Genomic DNA, 21170 nt, shown 5'->3' on the forward strand with positions numbered 1-21170 from the left:
CGGTTTCTCGCTGGCAATTCGGGGCAAAATTTTGTCCTCATCACGACCTTAGCTGAGCGCTCTCGTCCGGAGTGAGCTCCAGGAGCCAACTTTATGTTGTATTCTATTTCGTTACGTTGTTGTACGTGTAAAAATTTGAGTTCTCATTTTAAGAATCTTGTGTCCCACATGTGCCTCTTGATGTAGAGGGAACGAAATTTCGGTAGACAAGTAGCTAGGTATATGTTGTAATATACTTTGTCTGGTGTTCTGTCGGGTGACCGAGGTCACTTGCTTGTGTCGTGTGTTGTCTGTTGTCGAATCGTTCTTGACAAGTTGCAGAACCATCGACAAGTGCTGAGACCAATGATCGTCAGAAGAGACGAGCGAAGTAGGCCGACAAATTGTGGCGACAAGTCAGTGGAGCTGGGATCCAACCTGAAGAATGGGATGTATTCCCGGAACAGAGTCTGGAGCTGCATTCTCCCCATGGCCCTCGAGGCGAACCTGGGGGTACCTGGCGAACGAGCCCGCCTGACATCCGAGCCACGTGGAAGCAGCTTGTATTTCCGGCACAATGTCTGGCGGCGCGGGTGCTGTTATGCCTGCGAGTCCACACGAAACGTCCATGCCTCGAGAAAAAGGCAATCTGTGTCAAGGCCAGCACGCGAGCCCGCCTGACACGAACAACTCAACGGCGTCATCACGCGGCGGCGCCGATCAGTCCCGCAATGCACATCGAGCTCCGTCTGCCCATGAGCCCGTCGAAGCAATCGGCGCCTTCCTGTCTGGCAAGTCTGACGCAATGCGTAGTGACGTCACTCGTCCTTGGCTACAACCACGCGCAGCGGCTCCGGATTCGATGAGAATGACGCGGCCCAGTGGCGACCCCATTGGAGGATTCTGACCTCATGGCCAGCGGCGCTTCTGGTTGGACATTTGGGTTCTCAAAGAATCCTCCCGGTGCATATAGAAACACAGCCCTGTGGCGCGTCGCGAGCAGTAGACCTATGTGTCAGAGCAGAGAACTCGGCTCTTCGAGTCTCTAAACTGTTGGCCTCAGTGCCGAATTTGTAACGCCTCTGTATATGTGCTGTACATAAACCTTGTTTAACTTGCCGTCGTCTCGTCCGCTCGTCTTCCAGTTCTAGGCAGAAGCAGTTGCAAGCTGAGAAACCTACGCTACCAAACGGCTGGTGACCTTCCCGGTGGAGTTCGAAGCAGTGGCGCCTACGGGACCGTGTTGGCGTCGCGGTCTTTTATAACAGTGGTTGCAGCGGTGAGATTTTGTGGCGCCCTTCGTAACGTCGTCGGAGGTGCGCTTCGCAACAGCGGTCAACATGTTATGGTCTTTGTAAAGTATTAAGGAGGAGGCTTTTGGACTATCTACATAATATAGTGTTTAGAAAATCTTCGGGTTAGGCCGGTACACGGTCTATAAACTATTGTTATTAAAGTGAAATTGTTCCTAGACGGTCACTAATGTTACTGGATGGTTACTAGGTTGTCTTCTCAATTTTAGTAGCCGTTTTTTTGCACGGAAATGGCACTCAGAACCTTCTCTCTCCCTGCCTTACGTATTTCTTTGTTATAATTTTCTGGCTGCTTTTACAGCGAAGGCTGTAATGAGAGCCTGAGTAGGGGGTCATATCATTTCGTCGCCGTCACTGCCGGTTAACATAACTGGTATCGCGAAAAATGGCGAAAAAAATTAAGAAATGAAATACGTTTCACAGAACAACAGGGTTCGAAGCCTGTCACTCTCCATGGCAGCTAATATTTTACCTCAGAGACATGCCTGTGCTTACACCTTCATTACGAAAAAAACTTTACACTGATGGTACGTCGTGAAAGGAAGAAATCAAACCCAAAGGAGAGGCAGGAAGGTTCATTAGATAGACATCCGGTCTGGTATTTTACACTGAAAGGTTAGTGAAAGGGAGAAGAGAGATGAGAAAGCGGGAAGAGAAGAAAATAAAAAAGGAAGAGACGAGAGATAGCAAATTCACGACAGCGTGTAGAACTCCTTCGCGAATCGTAGGCGTTCAGACAAACCCGTCATCCACAAAAAGCACACGAGGAATTTCACTGCCTTGTGGGCTGTCGACAGATGTGGAGCGTGCTGTAATAGAACCTGCTCAGAAGCTGGCCGAACATACAGTCACCGAATCGCGTTTGAAAATGCTTGCCTTTCTGAGGTCAATGATGAAAAAAAAACGCGTTAACATGTCTGATATAGCGGGGTAGAAGAGTAAAATACAAACCACGCATTATACAATACAAATTCCTTAACGTGTAAAACTTTGAATACTTCTAAACTTTTAAAAAGAGTTCAGCGTGACTTTTTCGTCATCATAAGCCACCCCAACAGTTTAGGACATATAGCGAGTACCTTTTAGGCGTAACTGAATTAGCAGCCGTTAGGGAGTTCCCGATGGCTTCTAAAAATGCTGCTTTTTCAGCTATGACAGGCTGGCAGACAAAAAATTTTATTTTATATGGAGACGACGCTCACTACTCCTTAGGGGGTGACATCAGCGGGCCGCTTCCACGACGGGACGGGCAGATGCCACGTCATTGAGTGGGCTAGGCAGCGGCAGTGCCGGCAGTATGCCTAACCGCTTCGTTTTCATTCTGCAGGTTTTCAGATTCCTGACGACCCCGACCACCGCTGCGTTATCGTTCTTTGGGAACTTCACGCCCTGCATCAACCATTACCATATGGACTGCTCTGTCACGCGCGCGTGTGCCTTCCGTGGCGTGCCCTGCAGCTGTTTCACCGGAGTGCTACATGCGCAAGACCACCTCGACCAGCCAATTATCGACTGTCATCATTCTGTTACGTCATCAAAGAAAAGTATAAAACCCCTGGACCTGGTCTCCGTCGTCAGTTGGCTGGGCAGCGGCAGTGCCGGCAGTATGCCTAACCGCTTCGTTTTCATTCTGCAGGTATGTTATCTTGATCTTACCAAGTGTTTTCACTCTGACGATCGGTGTTTGCTGCTGCTGCCCTGCCCACACAATTTTTCAGTGTTTGTTCTCATGCCGTATATAGTTTACGTTGCCTTGTCTTGAGCGGCGATGTTGAAATAAATCCCGGCCGCCCTAAACCTTCTGCCGCTAAAGGAAGCAGTAATGATGGGAATGCTCAGGGGCCCACGACACGTTCTAAGAATGTGGCAGGCACTATTTTGATGGATGGTAACTCGTCTGTGGAGCAACTTCTTTCTAAAATCCTCGACGGTCAAAATCAAATGGCCAAAGATATCCTTGACATCAAAAATTTTCACCATACCATCAACGCTAGATTGGATTCTCTGGATTCGCGTGTTTCGGCCCTTGAGTCTTCTCATGCCGTCTCAGCACCGCCTGTTTCATCGGTACCATTTAACAGTGAATTTGCGACTTTGTCACAGACGGTTAATGAACTGAGATTAAAAAATGATGATCTTGAAAATCGCATAAGACGCAACAACTTAATCTTGCATGGTTTGAAAGAAGAGGATGTTGAAAATAGTGACAGTCTCCAGGCTAGGGTATCACAAGTATTCAGTGATACCTTGCTCATATACTGTCCTCCCATTGAACGTTGTCATAGGCTAGGGCGGTCCCGAGTCAACCATGTTCGGCCCGTCATTGTGAGGCTTCTAGACTTCAGCGATAAAATAAAAGTGATGAAGAGCGTCTCAAAGTTCAAAGGATCCGACTGCTACGTTACGGAAGATTATTCCCAAAGTGTGCGCTCTGTCCGGAGAAAGCTCTGGGGTGCTTCTGCTTTATTTCGTGACAGCGGGTCTAAAGTACGTTTGCGCTCCAATAAACTCTTTATTGATGACATTCAGTATACCTTAGATGCAACTTCTAACACGCTTGTTAAAGTACCCTCCCGTAGATCTTCACGTCACCCTGCTCCCACCGCTGAATTTTCATCTCCTCCCTGACTACCCCAATATCCATTTATAGACCTAATAATTTTGAATGTCAATGCAAGAAGTCTACTGAATAAATTTCTTAGCTTTGTCTCTCTGGTATCCACGTTTTCCCCGCACTTAGTAGGTGTAACTGAATCTTGGCTACATGAAGGCGTTTACGGCTCTGAGATAACTCCACCCGGGTACGCTCTAGTTCGTTGTGATCGACGGAGCGGCAAAGGCGTGGGAGTTGCTTTACTCTTTCGGTCGGACTTAACGTTCTCTGTTTTGCCTGTGCCTTTAGATGTTGAATCGGTATGGTGCAAGCTTTACTTAAACAAGCATCATCTCATGGTTGGTGTCTGCTACCGCCCACCTGGCACCTCCGTCGATCATATACGCAATCTCAATAGTTATATTTATAACCACAATATTGGTTCATCTAATATTATCTGTATGGGTGATTTCAATGCACCCGGAATTCATTGGCCTTCTCTCACACCTTTCGGTCGAGAACCTGGCCTCGGCCGAGAGCTAATCGATTTTTTGTTGTCGCATGACTTGGTGCAGTTGGTTAGTGATGCAACTCGACTGGACGCACTTCTCGACCTTATGTTTGTAAGCTCTAACTTTGCGGAAGCTGGATTTATATGGGAAACTACCGAAGGTATATCGGATCATAAGGCGGTCATCGTGACCCTGTCTTATCCTGTATTTAAAACCTTGTATTCGTTCACAACATTCCCGGATTTTAATCGTGCTAACAATACTTCGATCTTGGATGGCTTTGCTGATGCTTTTTCTCTGTTCGAATCCATGAGCAGCAACTGTGACGTAGATACTCTTGTTTCGTACTTTGAAAACATTGTAAAATCGTGCATTCATCGCTTTGTTCCAATAAAAACTAAAAAAAACGAATAAGAAACTTCCTTGGATGAATAGAGATATTCTTCACCTATCTCGTCGTGTACGCAGGCTGAGGCGTAGAATGAACCTTGATATACCTAATAGCACGAATGAGTTCCTGAAAGCTAAAAAACAGCTTGCCGCATTGATGGCTTCTGCAAAAAATTTTTTCTTTGGCACACAATTACACTCTTTACTTAAAAATAATCCTCGCAAATTCTGGACATCAGTTCTGCCTAGTAGCTGCTCTTCCTCCTCATTCTTGATTAACGGTGAAACTATTACTGATGACCGGAAAATCTCCTATGCGTTTAATACTTACTTCCACTCTGTATTTTCCGTCGATAATCATGTTGCCGCTGCCTTTAACTCCCCTTCCGATATAGGCTCAATTACTGATGAAACTATCAGTCATGCTGGTTTGTTGAATCTTATTCTGAATCTAGACGCAAAAAAGGGAGACGGTCCCGATGGTATTCCAAACTCTTTTTAATTCGGTATGCGTTATGGACATCTCGTTACCTTACCATTGTATTTCAGAAGTGTTTATTCTCGGGCGTTTTTTCTAGTGCCTGGAAACTGGCCAAGGTTCGGCCGATTTATAAGTCTGGTGATAAGCAGCTTTTGCCAAACTATCCTCCCGTCTCGCTGACACCACACTCCAGCAAGCTGTTGGAGCACATCATTTATAAACATATAATCGACTTTCTTGACACTAACAACGTCTTATCTAATCTTAAGTATGGCTTTCGTAGGGGATTCAGCACCTTAAACCAATTGACAGAATTTACCCATGACATTTCTGCAAGTCTTGACTGCGGCCACCAGGTCGACGTAATATTCATTGATTTCGCAAAAGCTTTCGACAGTGTTTCGCATTCTATGTTGCTCAAAAAACTCGGTGCCATCCTAAAAAAATCCAGTCTAGTAGACCTAATTGCCAATTTTCTGTTTAATCGCTCCCAATACGTTAGCTTTCACTCTGGCAATTCATTTCAGATCAAAGTCACATCAGGGGTACCACAAGTGTCCGTTCTTAGTCGTTCATTTTGATTTTTATTAATGACTTACCACAATCTATTATCTGTAAACTACGTCTCTACGCCGATGACTGCGTTCTATATAACACCATTAACTCCGTTCAAGATCACTATCTTCTCAGTGATTCATTTAGTGGCTTTTGCTCTTGGTGTGACACATGGCAAATGAATATCAATTTCCGTAAAACTGTCTTGATGTCTTTCACTACCAAAACGCAGACTTCCGTTTTCAACTACTCTTTCAATGACCTAATGCTCCAAAGGGTTTCAGATTATAAATACCTTGGCGTGATTTTCACCACTAACCTCTCCTGGTCTAAACATATCAATTCAGTCTGCACCAAATCTCTTAAAAAAACTAGGCTACCTAAGACGTACCCTCAGAACTTCCCCTAAATTACTAATGTACAAAAACTAAATTACTAATGTAAAAAACACTAATTCGTCCAGTTCTTGATTATGCCTGTACCGTTTGGTGTCCGTACAAAAAAAGAGAAATAAAACAAATTGAATCTGTGCAAAAAAAAGCAATCCGTTTCATTTGTTGACGCTATGACCACCATTTTTCGCCTACATCCGCCATTACTACTTTAAATCTAACCTCACTCTCTACTCGACGCGATATCGAGTCGCTCAAATTCTTGCATGCCATCGTTCACTCAGTTAACCGTCTCTCCGATAACAGCTATCTTACGTATGCTATGCCAACCGTTACTCGAAATATTCATGCCCTAAACCTCGCCCCTTTTCACGCCCACAGCAATCTATTCAAATTTAGCTTTTTTCCTAGAACGATAGAACAATGAAATTTACTGCCGGGTGAGATTAGGAGTGCATCGATAAATCAATTCCTGCCTTCTCTTGGAAGTCGTATCTAACAAATAGTTCCTTGCTTTGTTCTGTTAATATGTACGCCCCGCAGTGCCCATTCATTGGATGTTTATCTTTGTACTGAATGGAATTGCCATGTATATTGTATTTTGTTCGTGTGTTATATTGTAGTGTGTTCCCGGAAGTGGTACTTTTGTAATTCACTGCTCTGTTTTTTTTCACCCAATTCTGCTATAGCACTTAATGGGCTGCAGTATGTGAATAAATAAATAAAAATTAACTCGGCCACGTCATCGGCTCTCTGGATAGCCCGTAGCTGGTCTTCTTTCTCATTGCTTGCGCGGAGAGAGCACCAGTCCTCTTTTTTTTTTGAGTGAGACCCAGGGCTCTCACTCAGGACAGGTCATTGCAACACCATGCATGTGTTGCGAAGTGCAACGCGGGTTATCACAGCGAGGGTAGCCTGGATAACGTTCATATGTTTAGAGCACTTAAGGGGAGAAGTGTATGCCTCATTCTGCAGTTGACATAACGTGATAGACTGAGTTCTGTTTAAAGTTGAATGTGGGAGAGAAAGCTCCACCGTTTCAATTGATGGTGCTTGCCAATTTCATGAAAAGTTAGAATCGAATCTGGGTAAAGCCAGAGTGTGCTGTCTGCCTCAGAATGGTTTTTCCAGCGTGGAATGATAGAGCTGTGACTGTGTTGCACTTTGAGGGTAGGCCTGGTAGTTTTTTAAGCACTAAGGTGCTGGAGGAACCGCTGTAAATGTCTTCCCGTATTTTCGCACGTAAGCTCCTATATTATCACAACCTGTCTCAAGATCTCCCGCATAGAACCGCCAACACTGTCATGCATCCCACACTCGCAGTTTAGTATACCAACAAGTAAGGCCTGTGCCGAAAGTCTGTCATGCACATTACAAAATTTGCTCTGGCGCGAAAGACATTTTTTTCTGCAGAAATTGTGGAAGCTTCTTCTCTTTTTTTTAACCCAGATTTTAAGCAAATCACTCGTTGCTTATTAATGTATGATCATCAACAGTTCATAACGCGCCCTTCATCAACAAGCTTGTTCAGTAACAGATGCAGCTAATAAATTTAGAAATTACGTTTCACGAGCACTCACCCCACGCCCTGGTCCTCAGCGTGTTGGCTTTCCAATTAAGCAGTGAAACCTCATTAGCGCAGGACTCGGTTCTTCTCGGTATCGGCGCGGAGGTGGCCGCGATGCAGTTAAAGCCATACTTTTGTTCTTTTTCGCCATACTTATGAACGTGGGCCCTACAGGGATCGCGTTTCCTAAACAACTGAGGGCCGTCAGGCGAGCGTTTCTTAATTAGGCATTCTCGTATCATGGCCTCGAAAGGTTCGCCAGGGAACAGTATATATACTCGCGTTTGCAGTTTCTTGCCATGCCCTAATGCAGTAGGGCCGCTCATGATCCTACGGAGCGTGTCACGAGAAGTAAATAGATTTATTCAAAACAGGAGTAGCAACTCCTAAGTTGTTGTCAGAAGCAGATATTCACAACTAAATTACTCATCAACTCGTCTTCGCTCTATGTTGCCGGGTCCCCGATATTTTTCAATGGTGGCAACGCAAAAGGCTTCCGCGCACAAAAACAAAGAGAACATATTAACACGAGCGTATTAGTTTTCTGCTCTGTACTGAACTAAGAAACCTTATGCACCGTCAAAAACAAGGTCACGCTTGGGGTTTTGTTGCTTCAATGGTGATCTTTATAAACAAAGCCAAGTTCAACAAAGTAACTTGCTGTCTTTTATTCAATTCATAGCGCCAAATCAACAAAGATTGAAAAGAGCAAAAAAAATATTTTATCAACCATTGGAAGAGCTTACTTATCACTGCAATGCGTTCCTATATGCGAGAACAAGAAATGGTATTTTGCCGAGACAGATATTGAGAAGTAAATCGGTGGAGACTCACTCATGCCTTTTATCGAAAAAACGTGTATTTTAACGGTGAAGTACGATTTCCAAACTGCCATCAGATCTTCAGGCGTAAAAAATTGATTCAGAAATATTATTCATTCATTACATATTTAGAACCCCCCATGCACCGGGTGGTTTTATGGAGCGACTTACTGTGCACCCCAAATAAGACATGATTTGCTGGATTGTAGGCCAAAGGAAGCCGCAGTTGTGGAAGCACTTTCGTGAATCTTACCGGAAGCTAGCTCTCTACTACGACAAAGCAATGCATATTTGCTCGAGTGTGTGTGTGAACAGAATAGCGAACTGTGCTTGGTACTGCTAGTCTTGATTTGTAGATTTGTGTTGTCCATGAACAATGTCTCACATCTTCATTTTCTGTCAAACCAAAAAAAAAAACGAAGTGCAATGTGCCCCTCATGAGCGACCCACGTAATTTCATCTGCAACAAAACTATTTCAGCCAAAGGTAGAAGAAAATGTCCTTCGACGTAAAACAGCGCACGCAACAAGACAGAAAAACACACGGGTGATACGACAGGTTTTGCTGTGACATGTCACGTTGTTCAAGATTGTTCTTTTTCTTTGTCCTACTAATAACACAGCTACTGCACCAACCCTTCATTAGGGGTCACTCCTTCTACCGTTGAAACTAGTTTCTATGAGTGAAAAGTAGTGTATATTTAGTAAGCTGAATGCTCGGTGAAGATAGCATGCTCACTATGAGCATAATATTAGCAACCATTGTAGCGTTGCACTTTCTGGCAGGAGGAGTCAACATTGGGACAACAAATATTGCACTGAACTTTTTATTACGTACTGAACGGATACATTATTTATTATGGGTTAAGAAAAAACAAATCCTCGGCCAGCATCATAAGCATATTGTAGGCAGTAAACGATGCGTAAAATATGTTAGAAGTAAATCTCGAATATTAGGTATTCAATTAGAGTAACGTATTTATTGCGTACACAACTGCCATTGTAAACGATGTGTCAGATATGCTAAAATATTAGTAAATGTAGTATATTGCGCATTTATCAATGCAGAAGAATGTAGTGAAAGCCTCTTCATGTGAGGTGGGAGCACAAAGGCTTTATCCTGGACTGAATAGACGCAGACTGGCTAACCAACGGAACGTCCCCATGGTTAGCCGGTGACGCGCCACGTCACTTCGATGAGAGGACTCTTCAGGCTTGGCACGGTGATCTCCCGTAGTTCGCAAACTTTCTCCACTGTGGTGTTCTTTCCTGAAGGAAGAAATACTGATGGTGAACAGTTATGCCCAAGCTTATTTAAAAACGCCAGGTCTGCGGGGAAGGCGCAGCATAGTCAGCGAGAAAGCTGGAAGAGCGGCCTGTCCAAGCATGCATTTTCAAAAGACTCATCGGGTAACTACAGCAAGCACACTTGCTTGGTACCCACTAAAGCTATAATAATAAATTTTTTGGGTAGTAGGCCAGCATTCACTATGTTACTTTCCGTCATTCTTCTGAGAAGCGTGGTATGCGCTAAACACTTGCAAGGGAATTCGTGCCAATAGTTCATGAAGCGGCTGATGACGATGAGGAATTATAGCTGAAGTGGCTGTGTGCCACAGTTAATAGGGGAAGAACAACAAGCTTTTGTAATGGGTTGGAGCATCAGATGGCCCACTTGTTACGCTACTCAAATTGTGCGACGACTGGTTGTTCTTTCACTCTTTTAAAATGCTTAATACGTCATATTACCGCGATTTCTTCCCTGACATCAAGCCTGCCTAACGCCAGTTTGCCAACAAGTTACAAGCACCAGCATAGTTCAGTTGTATAAAATTGGGTTGGCACCCAGCGGACCCGGGTTCCCGCACCACTGTGTCGTTGGTGCTAAGTTTTTTTTCTAATATCCCGCGATGTGGTTACGGACACCGGCGACGGCAGCGGACAACTGCGCGCGACCCGAGTGGTGATCTCATAAGAGCTTCCTCTGTAAAAGACATTGTGGTAACTGCATGCCATCAATACCTGGCCATTTTCGGGGCCATTTCAAAACTAAGCAAATTAAGACAGTGATGCAGCGCGACAATCTGAACAGACCACTATTCTTAACTCGACATTTTTTTCAAGAACAGCAGCTACTTTCGACTAGATAAAAACAGCTGCACTATCATGATGCTGTGATAACAGTATGTAATTCTAGAGATAAGAAGGGTGCGACATTATATAATATCTTTACTGGAGAGCGTAGGCTTATAATAGATAGATTTATTCGCTCGTTTTCACAAACCCTCGTCAACCTTGCGGGAGATGAAATAAATGATTTGGAATTTTTAGTGTCCGTTTGCTTTGAGTTTTAATTGGTCTACAAACATCCCACTAGTATATAGCATCCTGACTAGCCTAAATGGTAAACGACTGCCCCTGTCAATTGTTAGTTTCTGGTTTAATCATCATACCAAGAGGAATGTTCAAGTGAACACACTGTGTATTATTACAGCCCATGTATACAAATCACACTTGCAGTAAAGCGCTCAATACAGGTCATAACAAGGCTCAAAAAGAAACCGAAATAATGAATAAGGTCTAAATTATTAAAAACAACGGAACTATTGAAGATCTAACTGCTAGTTTTAACTCATGATTGCTAAAAACGTCTGGATAACATGCAACTTGCACCGACGACGAACATGAATTGGGTAGAACGGCTCACCCTCGCCAAGCGAGTAATCTTCCTCCCATTACACTTCGCGGGTGCTGCGTTGCTACCCTTGCTACCTATGATGACTGACGCATTTTGTAGCGCATGTCACATGCCGCATAACGAGTTTGTTGATTTCCCTAACACAATTCTACCAGTGCCGGGTAACTACATGTTTAGTGTCATCCAACATCGGCGTCATCAATACTTCAGGTGACATGGCGGTGGGTACTCCACGAACGGGAAGCAGTGGGTGTCTATGCCGCGCACTTCCTCCAATTTTTCAGTAGTTGAGCAGCCATACATCTTTAACCATAGCATAAAAGAGCTCGTTTTGTTGAAATTCTGGCGTCAGTGCGGGCGCCATCGGTTGTGAGCGAAAAATTATTGTCTTATGCATGACCGAAAAATCGACAACGATGCGAACGAAATGTATTATACAAATTGCTGGGTCACATTGGGGATCGAACCCGGGTCTTCTGTGTGGCAAGCGCACATGTAGTTATACCATATGGTCACGCGTCTGCGTGTGCATACCAGCCATTCCAGTAGCGTTGATAATAACTTCGAGGTTCAAATCTCTTCGCCAACTACAAAAGGCACGTATGCCACTGCACCTGTTCCACTAAGGCCACGTAGTGCGTGCATAAAAAGTTCGAAAAGTTTCAAGCACTAAGTGTTTGAAGTACGTGCCAGGAAAACGACATCGCTATCGTGTGCAACTCCTAAAGGGAAAACTTCAGGGGCCACAAATTTTTTCTGCTAGAAAGATTGGTATTATTTGAAATCCAGGCGGAATTTTCGTCCCTCCTTGCTACTGAAAAGTGCAAGACAAGTTGCAATTTTATGGCCCTGAATGGTCACACAACCAGTAGCTATATATTGTCGTCGAGTACCTCGGTGTAATAAAAAAAATGACAGCTTTGGACTAATCGTGCCAGCCCTGAAGAATGTGTGAAGGTAGCAAGCGTTTGTATCCATTTACCTTCCTCTTTCTTTCCTTCTCCTTTAAGCCTCTCTGTCTGGTTTCTACTGCATTATGTTTTTCTCTCCAATTCTTCAATTCCTGTCTTCTTATTTTAGGGGCGAAGCTCCCTAGGGTGAGGGTCCGAACATCCTACGTTGGTGTATGTAGCCACCAGTGGCACATACCCGTTCCGGAGTGGTAATGTGCCACAGGGATGCGAGATAGTGGTACTTGGAGTGCTCACTACATGGACGCGCGGACGGACGCGTGGGCTGATGAACAGACAGACTAGCAGACAGACGGACAGGTGGATTGGCGCGTGAAGCGGATATGTGCCACAGTGGATGTAAGATGGTGGTACTTGGAGTGTTCACAAGATGGACGCACGGGAGGACGGTAGAAAGACTAGAAGGTGGATGGACAGATGGGCGGACGCGCGGACCGATGGATGCATGGACAGACGGGCGGACGCATGAATGGACGCACGGATGGTAGCGCGGATGGACGCAAGCACGGACGAACGACGGACGGAAGCATGGACGGGCTGATGTCCCACTCATCATCATTCACTTCGTGGATATGTTGTGACTTTTTTTGGCTTGCTTCCGCTTTTCTTTTAAATTTTGAAAGGTGGTTCTGCCAAACATGACGACAGCATACTGCATCTTACGACAGCCCGGGCACTTGAAGTGTTACAAACATAATATTATCATCAAGACACTAGAAGAACAAGATGAGGAAGCTTTCTTTGACGTGAGAGCACCGATGGCTAAGCTGTATATGGTTTTGTCTGTGATGATGATATCACGAAGACGCTCGAAGAACAAGATCAAGAAATCTTCTCTATGGCGCGAGCGTGTGCTCAATTGCAAAAGATGGCTGCGGTGCATGTGGTTTTCTGTGTATTAACCATCAGCAAAGCAATGAAAAAAGCACAGGGAACAGATTTCCCTCCAGCAAGAGCGCTCGCTATAAATGGCTATTTTATATGTGGCTTTTCCTGCGTTATGCAAGGCGATCACGGAAGGACACGACAGTCCAATTTCCCAAAGCACTCCACGCTTAAAGTGTTCTGACTGTTTTCGATGATCACATCTTGAAATGTTGGGACGTGTGAAATACAATCAAGAAAAAAATGTTTCTCAAAACGCAGACACAATGTGACCAATTATTCCACCACTGCATCTCTCCTAATCATATGGCGCTTTTGGGACGTTAAGCCTCACATATCAATCAATTTGACAAACCATGAGTATCTGGTCGTTAAATAAGTCACGTGTCATCGAATCTCTCGGTGGAATCACCAAATCAAAACACATATATAATTGCCAAACAAAACACAATATATATAACACGTTAATCTGCTCGTTAGAACAACCAGCTCGGTGTCAAAACTTTGAATAAGGCTTTCAATTGGTTTGAAAGAGTTAAACTAGAACTTACATTTACCCCGAATTCACAAACCTAAGTTAACCTTATTCTTTTCACTTAAGTTAACCTTAGATATTGAGCCACCCTTAATGCGTTTCAAGTACCTATCTCCTACTTATGGTGGAACTCTCCCCGTACTTAAGTAAGGCTCGGTTAAGGTTAAGGTAGCCTATGGCGTACCTTACGGCTTTCTTAAACAACATGGTAGAGGACGACAACTTTGCGCATAACGTTGATTATGTGTACCTAAAAAGAAAAAAATATATTTAATAGCACAGCATCCGCGCATACGTCAATGCCGCGCCGAATTCTGAATCATGGATGGAACCTTGTTGAGACCTACGACAAGCAGGAATTTTTGTGGCATTCCCGGTTCTAGGAAAGTGCAGTGAAGAATCTGCTCGTCGTGCTGTTTCTGGTCGTAGGTTCTTCGTGCCCCGTCTCGTGCAGCTGTTCATCGCATCACGCGTTTATGGAGTGGGCGCGTTTCAGTTTGGGAGTGACCGCTTTATCAATGTCTCGTAGCCGACCGTGTCACGAGTATACCGTCGAGCGGATGGTTGGAAAACCACTTTTTACCGTACCGGTGAAATTTCTCGAAGTGGCGCAAACACTTTTCTAGTTCTTTGGTTGGCCGTTCACAAATGCACGGTGTGTCGATTGTTGAATTCTATCATGCACTGATTCCAGGTTTTCGCGTTCTCTGAATGCACATGGCGTCCTTTTTTTGTACTTGTTTGCAAAGTCCATTAGGATGCAGCCACTTCGTCGGTGAAGTTCACTTCAGTGCACCGTTTCACAATAAATGAAACTTCTTTAAAATGCTGAAAACTGTTCAAGCTATTAAATAAATGTAGTGAAATTTCAAAGAAAGAGAAAGATATAGCAAACACCGTAGCAAGCATGGAAACCCCACCAAACACAACGAAAACACAGATGACTTGAAGTAACAAAAAAATGCCTTCGCCGACAGGAGATGAAGAAAAGTGGCTAGACGATAAATGTGTATTTCACCGAAAGCTGCCAGTGCCTAAACAAACACTGCTACTGTTTATGTTTGGCTTCTTCTGTGCATAATAATGTTGGTTTTTCGTATCAAAGCTAATTTGTTGCTACTTGAGGTAATGATATTGTAGCAAGAATTTATGCACCCTCACATGCCTATACTTGACGAATTAAGGACGCCTTTCATAAGGCGCCCTTATGACAGAATAAGGGACGTTTCTAAAGCGCACCTTGTACTTTTCTCATAATTTTCTTATACTTTTCTCGTCCCGTCGTAAGTGGCCCGACCACCATAAGATAAAGTCGGTTCATGAATACGGAGGTTAGGGACCGTTTTGATAAGGTGACAAGGCTTATCTTCTTTGTATAGCTTTCTACATTCCCAATAGAAAATCTTAGGAGTACTTACCAGCTATCCCTGACATAGACAAGTCTCCTCGTCGAAACGTTGTCTGCTGTTACATTCCCTCTTACTCAATTTTGCTGTTGCTTTATGCCAATGTGTTGTCCCTAACGTTATCCTCATGGTCACGTGACATACTTTCGCTTTGCGTGCACTCATTTATAAATGCAGGCTAATAAAAAAATTAAAAACGGTATTCGGCATGCACAATGCTCAAAACGTTAGTTTGCCACAAATGATACGTCTTGAACACCGGGATGACTGTGCGTTTAAACAGAGAGTATTATTATTGAGTTATAACATCATTTGGCGTACTTGAGCTCACGCATTACTAGCTGACAGATCAAAGCGGTAGCCGCAGTGCACGGACACTTTTGTATCGCATTGTCTCGGCACTCTAGACTTCTTGTACACTTCACTAATGTTAATGCCAGTGCGAGAGCAACAATTAAGTATGCAGTTTTATCTAGGTGCAGTGCTTTTAGGTTACCTTGAGACTCTTCTGCTTGTTTGTCCAGCATATGCAGTTGATAAACTGTACGACAACTAGCCAATAATTTTACTTCTATATTTACAACCTACTTCCACTTAGACGTGACACCTACATACGCCTTATATTTCCTCATCACAAAATGATCGGCCACAATAGCTGCATACAAGATGGCCTGCATGATGCGAGTGTTGCGACTTTCCTTTTTGTTGGGGCGGCGCGTTTAAGCCGTTACGCGCAATGGCAAGTTTCTCTCAAGTATACGCTTGTCTATCGAGGCAGCAGAAACACGGCAAAAGGCACTTTTCTTCGCTTTATAGAGTGCATAAAATTAATATAACAATGAAAAGTATTGGCGTGAAAGTTATGCATACCGCCACTGTACTCAGGAATAAATTATATTTTACAGCCACTTACCAAACAGTTCTTGGACATTATTATCCGTGACATTTTTTGGTAAATCTGGAACAAAACAAAAAATACTTATGTATCTTAATGTAGACACACAAGAACAAAACAAGTAGCTGCTTGCAATATGATACAACTTTTTAGACAGTGCGTAATGAAAAAGCAACGAACGTTGCAGTTTATTTGACAAGTTTGTTAAGAAGCCCGAAGTCAAATAAAAATGTGACAGTTGTAAAAAAAAGTGTTCACCAGGCTACAATGAAAGTGGGACTTTTTGAATGGCGATTACCTTGCAGTCATAGAATTAACAGTTGAACTTCAAAGCAAATGATAACATATCTGACCTATGATGTAAAGCCAGTTATTTATGTATGGTGCGAACGTATTTCAAATCGAAAAGCAGGCATGTGCGCGAAACAACAGAAGGCGTGATGTATCAAGAATTGCTAAAGCCGCGTGAGCTGCACGTACAATTTCAAGGGCGAATCTCGCAAAGCCGTTGATTTGTCCATGCATGTGGGCGACTTGTTTGTAACCACCTAGTAGCAGCAGATGGCGCTAGGGTGAGGGACAGACAGACGGACAGTGAGACAGACAAACAGACAGACAAACGAGTGGAAGGATGGATGGATGAATAGGCAGACAGACGGACGGCCGGAGGGACACATGTATGGACGCATGGATGGACACACGTAGGCACGGATGGACGCAAAGATGGCAACATGGACAGATGGACGAATGGAAGCAAGAACAAACGGACGGACGGAACCACGCACATTCAAAAGCACGGATAGACAGACAGAAGCATGGACGCACAGATGGATGGGCAAATATGCAGACGTTTCACCCCACTCGTCATCTTCAATTCCGTGGATATGCTGCGATATTTTTCGAGAGCGTGATGCCTATGCTTTAATTAGGACAGAAAATGCAACCCCCTGTTGTATAATGTATCATAGAGTTTCTGTACAATAACACCGGCTGTTTAGAGAGTATATAGAAACGACGTTTACCTGGCTTGACCTATTGACTGAAACGCAACACGAAAAGGCTTTGTCATAACCATGAGCCAGAGCCAAACGCATAGTTTGAAAGACCGAAGAAATATACAACGCCAGGGGATGCTCGACAAAAAAGACCTAGGGCCAAGATGCTCTTCGGAGCATAACTGGCTTGCTTTCTCAGCATAAACATTGTTTTAGCAAATAACAAGGCCACGATTGTTAGTTCTCAGTATCGTTATTTTTCTACACTGGTCAGCTAATTGTTGTATAGATTCTTACTTACCTTGGAAACTTTTATCGTCGTGCTTGAAAGTAGTGAGCAGGTAAGTGTACCCGGGCGCCAGCAAAGTCTTCATCATGTTTATGTATCTGCACATTGAAGGAGTGCGAAACTTAGTACTGTCAAGCCTAGAGAGAATGTGAACTGCCTGCCTTCAAGTTAGTTACCTCTCTCAATAATAGTGCATCCTGGTTCGAGAACTGCCAGCAGCTAGACATACATTTCACTTCATGTATTCAACACTTTGGCTTATCAGGTTTGGCTGTAAAGCATGGTGGAACAAGTTAGTTTGGGTCAACAGCTTGCCAAAAGCTATAACAGCAGCGTCCAAAGTCGGCGTAAACTTCCGTATGGGGCTCCGTTATGAGAAAGTCTAGAGATCTGTAGCTGCAGGAGCCTTGTTCTCTGGTTCTAGTAGTACATTACGGCAAAAAACATTGATGGGCTCACCATGTACACAGCGTTAGGGTACAAAACAAATGTGCGGCAGCTTTCTTTCTTTGTACAGCTGCCTTGCACCCCTGCTTTTTATGATGCAATTAAGTTAAAAAAGCAAAGGTAATTAGAAATTTAACATCGAAATGGTCGATCGGATTGGTGAAAAGTAATATTGCAAATCAAGAGTACCAGATATAAAATGAACTCATTAGTGCCACGATTCATTTTTAGTGCGTAAACTAAATTATAGTTCTAACGTTCAAAAGCACAATATGAGTATAGGGAGCAACAGAAACCACTGCGTAGTGAAATTTTCCCACGTAGCGTGTGCCACAAGCGTTTTGTATTCTCGCTGTCATTATCCCATCAGAAGTAATAAAAATTACGCACCACTTTCAACAAAACATTTCTATAACGCAGGCTTCATAAAGATGCAAGATTTATTATTATGCCTGAGGAGGCAGTTGGTGGGCCTCGTATTCTAAATATACTAGATTTACCGGAGTTTTTCCCTGACCGGGACTGGCTGAAACACTGTCACCTACACCGTGTACACATTGTTACTCCAACCATAAGATGACGAGTACGCCACAATGGCAACATAATAACTAATAATTTATAACACAAGCAGAAGTATTCATGACGGGAAATGAAGCCATAGTGGGTACTGGTGGGCGTTATAGAAGGCGTAGTAAAATTGAGTGCTTCGGAAGACTAGAATGCCGATTCCGGTTTAACGGCAAGTTCTGGACAGTGACCACAAAAGTGAAATCCCGATTCAGTTGAGACAAGATTCGTGAAACTGAGTGTATACGTGAATAGAAAGTAGTAGAGGAGGGTAGGGTTATGTTTAGAAGACTGCCTTTAAATAACGACTGCCTTTAAATATCGACTTATGTTTAGAAGACTGCCTTTAGAACGCTACGTTCAAGGCATTGCCAGAAAAATGGCAGGAGGCAAAAAAAGGTGGAGCCATGAATCAAGAAAAAACGTAATCAGGGGATGTGTGCTGATTACGATGTTTTTAGAATAGGCCGTGTCTTATTCACGGTTGAACAAGAAAAGTCTGTCAGCTCTAAGAAGGACAAGTGCGCTTGTCGAAACATAAGTGACAGCATGTTTATGGATTGCTTTAAGCATTTCCACAGTTACAGAGCATCACGCACTTGAGACGATGTTCTTGGGACTCCATAATACAAAGTGTGCCGCGGTCAAACACCACGTCCATCACTCCAGGCTTGGATCTGGAATATAAACAAGAACACTTTGAGAAAGATCACCGCCATTATTACAGATTAAATGATGTTTCTAAAGCTTGCTTGGAGGTGTTCGGGCCTTTTTGGCGAGACGCCAGGTGGCTATATCTTCTAATTGATTACCGAAATGAAAAAAAAAACTCTTATAACAAGGACTCGATAAACAAGCATCAGGCATCTATAAGTATTGTTATGGCGTTTATTAGCCGGCACACAGCGAGTCTACACAATGGCGACAGTAACGGCCAAAACACGGGGTCTCCGCGCGAGCGGCGTTCTCTTTGGGCAGACCCACTAGAAAGCACATAAGAGTTCGACCCACTTCAGTGTTCGGCGGCTTCTGTACAATTACCCCGGGGTCGAAGAGGGAGCCGCCTGGCGACCTAACAGCTTGTCACTACGAGCGGGTCATAGTAAGCCTTCAGACGCTCCACGTTGACTATGTCGCGCCCGCGGCGGCGCATGTCCGAAGATTGTTCAATTGGCTCGATAAGATAGTTGACCGGAGATGTGCGCTCGATCACACGGTAGGGACCTTCATATTTCGGGAGTAGTTTGGAAGAAAGGCCAGCTACAGAGGTCGGGATTGAGAGCCATACAAGGGAACCAGGAAGGAAGGTGGGCTCAGAAGTGGCGGAGCCATCACGAATACTCTTCTGCCGCTCTTGCTCATGCGTCGTAAAAGTCTTGGCAAGCTCGCGACACTCTTCAGCAAGCCTGGCGGTCTCGGAAATAGGTGTACACTCAGATGGATCCGGCGTGTACGGGAGTATCGTGTCGATGGTGTGTGACGGGTGCCTTCCGTACAGCAAAAAGAAAGGTGAAAAACCAGTCGTGCTCTGAGGGGCGGTGTTGTAGGCGTAAGTGACGAAGGGCAGTATGGTATCCCAATTCGTGTGGTTGGCGGCGACGTACATCGACAGCATGTCGCCGAGGGTGCGGTTAAAGCGTTCGGTCAGACCATTCGTCTGCGGGTGGTAAGCAGTAGTTTTGCGATGGACAGAATGGCACTCAGTGAGAATGGCATCGACGACTTCTGACAAGAAGACACGGCCTCGATCGCTGAGAAGCTCCTGGGGTGGACCGTGGCGCAATATAAATCGATGTAGTAGGAAGGACGCAACATCACGCGCAGTAGCCGCAGGGAGAGCGGCGGTTTCGGCGTATCGCGTTAAATGATCTACGGCGACGATGGCCCAGCGGTTGCCAGTGGACGTCAGCGGAAGTGGTCCGTACAAATCGATACCTATGCGCCCAAACGGACGGTCAGGGCAAGGTAGCGGTTGCAGACCGGCTGGTGACATGTGTGCGGACGGTTTGCGGCGTTGGCAAGCGAGACAGGAGCGAACGAACTGCTGGACGTAGCGGTACATCCCGCGCCAGAAGTAGCGTTGTCTAATGCGATGGTAGGTTTTGAATACCCCAGAGTGCGCGCACTGTGGATCAGAATGGAAGGATTCACATATCTCCGACCGCAGACTGTGGGGTATCACGAGTAGCCACTGCCGGCCATCGGCGTCGAAATTGCGTCGGTGTAGGAGGCCGTCACGAATGGCGAAATGGTGAGCTCGACGACGCAAGGCACGCGTGGGTGGCGTTGCGGACGGATCAGAGAGCAAGCCGATCAGTTGGGCGATCCAATTATTCTTTCGCTGTTCGGTAGCGATGATGTCAACATCAATGGCAGAAACAACAACCGAGGATACTGAGCAGAGCACGTTAGCTTCAGGCAGAGGGGAGCGCGAGAGGGCGTCGGCGTCAGCATGCTGGCGTCCGTTGCGGTAGAGGACGCGGATGTCGTAGTCTTGTAAGCGAAGAGCCCAACGGGCGAGGCGGCCTGAGGGATCCTTCAATGATGACAGCCAGCATAGTGCATGATGGTCAGTGACAACATCGAATGGGCGACCATACAAATAAGGTCGAAACTTTGTAAGAGCCCAGACGATTGCCAGGCACTCTTTTTCCGTGACGGTGTAGTTTGTCTCGGCTCTTGTGAGCGTACGGCTTGCATATGCCACAACATAATCAGGGAACCCGGGTTTGCGCTGCGCCAGGACAGCGCCGAGGCCTACACCACTGGCGTCCGTGTGCACTTCTGTTGGGGCCGTAGGGTCATAGTGGCGGAGAATGGGAGGAGACGTCAACAAGTGGCGGAGCTTCAAGAACGCGTTGTCGCACTCTGACGACCACG

At 44.8% G+C, this 21170-nt stretch overlaps 1 protein-coding gene across 1 annotated transcript in view; it reads right to left on the bottom strand.

Annotated features, from left to right (window-relative positions):
- Positions 1-9413: 9413 nt before the first annotated feature.
- LOC119179867 (thiopurine S-methyltransferase) overlaps positions 9414-21170 on the bottom strand; it is a 28098-nt gene continuing 16341 nt past the window's right edge. Inside the window, exons 5-8 of the mRNA XM_075868254.1 lie at positions 18890-18967; positions 17289-17374; positions 16011-16055; positions 9414-9871 (exon numbers count right to left, since the gene is read on the bottom strand). Of these exons, the coding sequence (XP_075724369.1) occupies positions 9771-9871; positions 16011-16055; positions 17289-17374; positions 18890-18967 (310 nt within the window). The 3' untranslated portion in view covers positions 9414-9770. The remainder of the gene's footprint in view (positions 9872-16010; positions 16056-17288; positions 17375-18889; positions 18968-21170) is intronic.

This window comes from Rhipicephalus microplus, chromosome 7 (assembly GCF_043290135.1).
Source record: "Rhipicephalus microplus isolate Deutch F79 chromosome 7, USDA_Rmic, whole genome shotgun sequence".
In the NCBI taxonomy this organism is placed as follows: domain Eukaryota; kingdom Metazoa; phylum Arthropoda; class Arachnida; order Ixodida; family Ixodidae; genus Rhipicephalus; species Rhipicephalus microplus.